General features: G+C 37.8%; 1 protein-coding gene across 1 annotated transcript; it reads left to right on the top strand.

The window, feature by feature from the left end:
* Window positions 1–3,628: 3,628 nt before the first annotated feature.
* On the top strand, window positions 3,629–7,541 carry LOC133996932 (lactose-binding lectin l-2-like). The gene is made up of 3 exons (XM_062436440.1): window positions 3,629–3,710; window positions 4,201–4,214; window positions 6,764–7,541. The coding sequence occupies exons 1-3, from the start codon at window positions 3,629–3,631 to the stop codon at window positions 7,160–7,162; spliced, it is 495 nt and encodes a 164-aa protein (XP_062292424.1). The 3' UTR covers window positions 7,163–7,541.

Genomic DNA, 7,541 nt, shown 5'->3' on the forward strand with positions numbered 1-7,541 from the left:
ACGGGACACACGCACACATGCCCTCATAGACACAAATGAAGACACTGGACACAGCGCATTGGGAATGCTAGCACTGAGTGTCTGTGTGCCGTGTAGGACGAAAAATGTTGCACACACTCACATACACACTGCGACAAAACCTCACTACCAGCAGTGGTGCCAAGCGGAAAATAAGGTGCCAAGTATTCTGACAAGACCCACATACACACAGAGCTGAACTCAGCCTCCGCCACAGCAGTTCACATGTGTTCTCTTAAGGCTTTATGACACTAAACATGTGCTTATAAATGATTTATAAACTCTATACACACTCTATGAACTGCCTAAAAGGAAGAGATTCTGCACAGCAAGGCTGAGATTTGCCAAACTGAGAAAGAGAGAAGAGGAGACTGTAATTAGTTTGTACAGTATCTATTGGACTGAATATGCCCTAGTTTTTGTTCTTGTGATGAGCTTTTGGTTATTTATGAGCCTGTTCAGCAGGTGGAATGTTTTCTTTATTTCTGTCAAAGTCTCGTCGCCCCACTGGAGGTCAACAAGGACTTGATAGCCTCTTCATCATTTCAGTTTCAAACACAAAAATGTCTAGAGGAGTTAGAGGTGTTTACAAACTGACGGCCATAATCTGTGCAGTCATTTTATTTCATTTACATATCTGCCTTGTGACGCATGTATATGCAGGATACATGCCATAGTTATGTAGGTGTATAATGTAGAGCTTGTTTTGGTTATTGTGTGGTAGCATATTATGTAACACAAGCAGCAGTCAGTGCAACACTTCAACATGCCTACTACACCGTTTTACCCTTTGTTACTGAAACTCTGTCTTTGAATTACAACTGTACAGCCAAAGCGAGTGACAAAAGCAGAGCAACATAAACAGTGTTTTGTCAAATGCACGTCAAGGAAATAATGCGAGAGGGTTTTATTAACTGAACCTAAACGTGCCAGAGTTCAATAATTAATAGTGCGTGGTTATTGGTTCTCCTTGTTTTCCCTGTTTTCATGTTTAGAGACCTGATGACTTTAGCCAAACACTCATCGTACACTCCTCTCACTGATCTGTGATGTTTTTTGTGAAAAGATATGATAATTTTACTTTGTATATAATATGGACCTATACATTTTTTTCAGTGCCAAATGTCACATTGAGTCCTGCAGCATAGATGTACTGTAGAGCTCTTAGTTTGTTTAGGAATCAGTGCGTGTTTTCTTGTGTGTGTTTATTTTGTGTGTGTGTTTTTTTTTTATCACGTAATTTGATTTCCCTCAAAGAGCCCTGGGATGATGTCTGGTCCTTGATCATGTAACGCAGATCTGATTCCTCTCAGAGATGCTTTCTGACATTCTGATGACTGACTTCAAGGTGTGCTCGTGTGTGTGTGTGTGTGTGTGTGTGTGTGTGTGTGTGTGTGTGTGTGTGTGTGTGTGTGTGTGTGTGTGTGTGTGTGTGTGTGTGTGTGTGTGTGTGTGTGTGTGTGTGTGAAGGCATCCTGCTCACGCCAGGTTGCTATGGGAACACATCACAGAAGGTTTTTTTTTTTTTTTTTTTTTTTTTTTTTTTTTAAACCCTTGAAGTACATTGTATTAACAAAGATAGCACTGCACCACAGAACACCGTTACATAGCTTTATTCAACCAAATCATGTTCAAGAGGAGATTTTGATTCATTCTTACTGACTGAAAAGATGAGAAGTGGTCTTTCATTATGAACAACACAGGGTCCTGACAGAATAATTGAAGCACTACTGCAAGCTGGAGTTGTTATAAAGTTTAAGTTCACATACTACAACTAGGAACACATGGTTAATTAAAGTTATCACGACAATATTGATTCTCATCATTTGAGCCATCCAACTACATGTTGGCTAGGAAAACCTCTCCTTTTTGAATCTAATCAGTTCTCAAATATGGATAAAATCTTCCTGTTAATCAATTCACTGAGGGTCCCTCAGCCTGTCTTTTTGATAATAAAATGATCACTCTGATTGACTGTGTCATATTGAGGGAAGACCTGCAGCATGCAATTAAGGGAATCACTCGGAGTGACATATAGTGATAATGCTTACAAATTAAGACTTAAAACACAGAAACAGAACCAACAGCATTTTTTCAAATCTGGCAGGGGTTATAACCATTTGTATTATTTTGTTCATGCCTTGTGTCTGTTCATGCATAACTATTCACTTCAATGGTACATTTGTGTTAAGTAGATGGTGGGATTTCGAAATGGTATATAACAATGCATGTCTGGCATTGTTTGAAAAGTTGTAAAGCATGGGTAGGGTTAAAGTGCAATACAGTAGAAATGTTTTTGCCACAAGTGTTCATCGTCATCGTCATTTCGACACTAAGCCTTTCAGAGCACAGAGCTGCACAGATATGCCATCTGCATATCATAACTAATCAAACAGATGAGGGACATTTCCCCAACCATTTTAGTGCCAAAAGCATCTTGGGTTCATAATGAAACAAAATCCAAAGATGATCTCAAGGTGAAGATACACTTATAAATCGAACTTGAGTGTTGTGTGAGCAGCTTGGTCTGTTCTCTGACACTGAATCTGGAGCCAGTCTTGTGGACACTGTTACACTAACCTAGGTGGATTTTCCAGGTTATTCATTTTCACAAAGTTTAGATTAAGCATCCAGATCATGAGAGTAACGTTTGTGAATTCTGCGAATGGATTTAGCCTGAGCAAAGTCTGTTCATATTCAGTGTCGGAATAGTAATTTTTACTATTAATCTGTACACGATGCACATGCACACACCTCTGCTTGATGTGTTCAAAGAGCAGAACAATTGTGCTGTTAGTTATTTAATGTGATATATATTTTATATAAGTATTTCTGAGGTGACATGTCAGTTTATGTGCCATGTTCAACAATGTGGAAGTGCATACTTCAGAAAGATGCAATGATGGAATGTAAAAGTACTTGTTATGTGTTGTGGCCACTTGGGGGCAACAGAAGAGCAAGTCAGTGTGGTGACGCTCATCTATCTCCCTTGGTACTGTAATAGAGAGGAAACCAACATGAAGGTGTATTTAGTGTTTTATCAGCCCATGTCATGACTGTGTAAAGTTATGTTTTCTTTAAAACAATGTTGTTTGAAACCTGTTTGCATGATAAAACAGAAAACAAAGTTCACAATGCAAGAGGGGACATGTTGAAGGCTTTGTACTAATGTAATATTGTTAATGTGTAAATATATGCCCATGTTTGGTATGTTGGTAGTATTTATCTGTTGTAAATGAGAAAAAAGTCAAACACAAAGCAATACGTTTCCCCTCGTGTCCCCCCAACCTTCTGACAGCTGAAGCCACATGTCTTTTCTAAAGCTGCGTTTTACTATGTCAAAATTTTACTGAAAATTATTAAATTATAGGTTTTATGTGACATCTCCTGGTGAGCTGGTGATCTTTTGTTTGGTTTTGTTCAGATACTGTGATGTAGTGACTGATTGTGTTTGAGCAACGAAGTGCATTTGACCAATGATATTCATGCCAGCAGTGTAGTTTCTCCAAAAGAAGGCAGCCTTCCAGCTTTCAGCTCTATAACACTTGCAGATCAGCTTCAATTAACACATCAACACCTCATCCTACTCCTGTGACAGATAGGAATCAACATGCTCTTGTTCCTCTTCTTGTTTGGTCTGGCTCTGGGTGCCAAGTCTCCTTCAGGTGACCAGGAAATAAAGCTACAGCATGGTGGCTGTCCCAAGTTCTGGTACAGCTTCAACGGCCGCTGCTACAAGTACATCACCACACATCTGACCTGGACTGATGCAGAGCTCTACTGTGTGTCACAGAATGCCAACCTGGTGTATATCCACAGTCAGGATTCAGACACAAAGGAAGCAGATAAATGTGATTGCAATTTGTTGCTGACAGTTTCCTTTATTTTCAATTATATTCACACATCAGTCCACTCCAGTGCTTAATTAAGAGGAATATTTTGAACATTTTACCATTTAATTCTACAATGTACCACAGATACAATTGCCAAAACTGCATTTACTCTTAATATAATAATGGCATGAAGACATTTTAATTCACACATTGTTTGTGATTTATATGCAAGGTATTCTGTGATATCTGAGATGGTTGCTAAGGACTATGGAAATGCATTCGGCCTCCACAAAAAAAGTTAAAAATGTTTTTGAACAAAACTCATTGCTCTAACCTTAATTTTCACCAGTGTTGGCCATTCTAGTAGCCTAGTTAACTCAACTGATAAAAATGGGAGTTAGAAACTTCTCTGATTTCCTTTGTTTTCATGAATATTGGATATTCATCTATGTAACTCCAGTGATTTATCAAAAGGAATATTCACACTGCTTTTTCCCATATGATTCAAAAGTTACCTTTAACAATCATGGCATGAAGGCATTTCAATCCACAAATATTTCCTTTTGCAATATTTATATATCTAAATTACTGAAACTCAATGGCATCCCAGTATTATGACAGCACCTTTGGATCTATGGACCCCTCTGATTAATCAAAAAAGGTGACTAAGTGACTTATACCAAGGGCAAAAGGCACATTAGATTCCTGGGTTTCTCTGTAATGAACAGTGTATGTGGATTTGGCTGTAGACAATGGCAACTGTGAGATATTGTATAAATATGTGTACAATGTGTTCTTATCTTGCTCTCATTTTCCTTCCTTCCTTCATTCCTTCCTTCCTTCTCTGTTTAATGATTGGTTGACCTGTGGTAATGTTGTTGAGCATTGATGCAATAAAGATATAATTATATTGAAAAACAATAACACTTTTCCAAAAGTGCCAAAGTTCAACGCCTGTAAATCAGTAATTAGTTGTTGTTTCTCTGTGGTTTTCATTTCCTGGTTGATTATACTCACTACTCATACACCTTTTTCATTAGAATATGTTTGAACCCTTTTGAATTTGCTCTATTTCTGCATATATATATGATCTAAAATATTATCAGATTGCCATGCAAATCCTGAAACTAGATAAAGATCAATTAAACAAATGTAACAAAAACCTTATACTTTCTCGTTTACATATTGAGGGAAATTATCCAATGTTACGTATCTGTGTGTAACCAAAGTATGTGAACCTCTTGGATTATCAATTTATTTGAGGGTGAAATTAGAGTCAGATGTTTCAATCAATGGGATGGTAATCAAGTGTGAGTCTGGGAGGCCCTGCCTTATATAAGAAGAGAAATCTGGGTCTTTATTATCAGAGTCTGAGCTTCACAGCACAGGTTTGTGGAAGTGTGTCATCGCTCGAACAAAGGAGATTTCTGAGGACCTTCAGTGGTGTGGTTGAACAACAAAGATCACACCACGAGCAGGCGTGTAATAGTCTGGGAGGTCAAAAAGCACCCCAGGGTAATGTTTAGGAAACTAAAAGTGACTACAGTCAATGTTCATGAGTCCACCATCATGAGAACACTGAACATCAATGGTGCATGGCAGAGATACGAAGAGAAAGCCACTTCTCTCCGAAAAGAACATTGCTGCACATCAATCTTTTGCCCGTGGATAAGCCAGAAGATGATTGGAGAAATGTTGAGTGGACAGATGAGACCAATATCAAACTTTTCAGCTTGGATGAAAGGTGCTTTATTTGGTGATAAACAAGCACTGCATTCAAACATAAGAACCTCACCCTGTCTATAAAACATGGTGGTGATAGTGTCATGGTCTGGGCCTTCTTTGCTGCCTCTGGACCAGGACAGTTCGTATCATTGATGGAGCTATACATTCTGAGTTTTACCAGCTAATTCTACAGGAAAAGTCAATGTATCAGTCTGTGAACTGGAGCTCAACAGAAAGTGTGTCATGAAATAAGATACTACTACAAACACACAAGTCACTCTACCAAAAAATGGTTAAAGCAGAAAAAAGTGAATTTTTAGAAAATGAACTTAATCCCATAGAAATACTATAGAAGGATAATAGAACCATATCACTATATTTGTAAACAGCTGGAACTGTTTTTTTTTTCTCAGACTGCCAAAGAACCTTGGACTCAGGTAGATAACCAGAACAAACTGATTTTATATATGACCTTATAATGTTTAATAAATAATGTAATATAATCTGCTATCATCTTTTGTAAGTTATTGCAATAAAAAAGTGCAGTTCCACAATAAAATGATTACATTATTTTAACCGGTGTTGCAATAGTGTTGTTGAGCATTTTTTGATACAATAAATTCAAAAGCTGTAAATCAATAATGATCAATAATAAATATCTTGATTTCCTTGTTTTCATTTTTACAGTCCTGGTTGATTATTTACTAAACAGTAATCATGCACCCAGTGTCATTAGTGTATTGACATTTTAGTTCCAGTTGATAATGATCATTTTTTATCTTGTATTTTATATAATATAGATATATACATTTTTTTAATGACAAATGTTACATTGGGTCATGTAGCATAGATGTACTGTAGAGTAAAGATGAAGACCCACTTTTAAACAGAACTTAATTATGTTCAGTATAGGTGTGTACAACTGCTTGTGTTTGTGATTTTGACCAATGATATCACATCAACAGTGCAGACAGCCTCTCTGAAGCATATAAAAGAAAGCAGCCATTCACTTGTCTGCAACATTCTTGATCACTTCCAACAGCGCAGATCAGCTCCGACTAACAGATCAACCTCTCATCCTGCTCCTGTGACAGAGAGATTCCAACATGCTCTTCCTGTTCCTCTTCTTGTTTGGTCTGGCTCTGGGGACAGCTTCTCCTACAGGTGACCGTCCATTGATGCTACAGCGTGGTAACTGTCCCCCGTTCTGGTACAGCTTCAACGGCCGCTGCTACAAGTACATCTCCACACATATGACCTGGGCTGATGCAGAGCTCTACTGTGTGTCAGAGAAGGCCAACCTGGTGGCTATCCACAGTCAGGAAGAAAACAATTTCATCCAATCCCTGATCAGGAACTTTGATCCTGCTCAGGGAAACACTTGGATCGGACTCAGTGACATCCACAAAGAAGGAAGATGGATGTGGTCTGATGGATCTGCAGTCAACTTTGTCTTTTGGAACAAAGGAGAGCCAAGCAACCATGGAGGAAAGGAACACTGTACCCACAACTTTGGCAGTGCGTCAAAATGGAATGACGCTCCTTGTTCTCATAAATACTCTTTTGTTTGTGTGTCTCGCACTTAAGATATGAGAAGGTTATGTCTGATTCAACCTGACGACTTTCCATCTGTTGTTCCAATAATTAATAAGGAACACAAATGTACTGTATACATTCTTTTATGTGTAAATAAGTCATTTCACTAATCTTCATTTTTTATGAACTCTGGACACAAACCAGTTAAAACCAGCGATTGGTCAATTGAAAAATATCCTCATCTTTTTAATGAGCTTAAAATGTTTTTTTCCTCATTGAATCATACCAAAAATGTATTATTGGCAGAATTAGAACTAAGTGTTGTTTAAATTATATGTGTTTTTGTATCATTTGACTAGCTGTTCATACTCTTCTGTGGTTAGATGAATAAAAGAACAGTACATATTTTATTGCTGATTCTGTCATAAA

The sequence above is a fragment of the Scomber scombrus genome, chromosome 16 (genome assembly GCF_963691925.1).
Source record: "Scomber scombrus chromosome 16, fScoSco1.1, whole genome shotgun sequence".
NCBI lineage: Eukaryota > Metazoa > Chordata > Actinopteri > Scombriformes > Scombridae > Scomber > Scomber scombrus.

Coding starts and splice junctions, on each gene's coding strand:
- LOC133996932 (XM_062436440.1), top strand. CDS start 3,629: ATGCTCTTGTTCCTCTTCTTGTTTGGTCTGGCTCTGGGTGCCAAGTCT.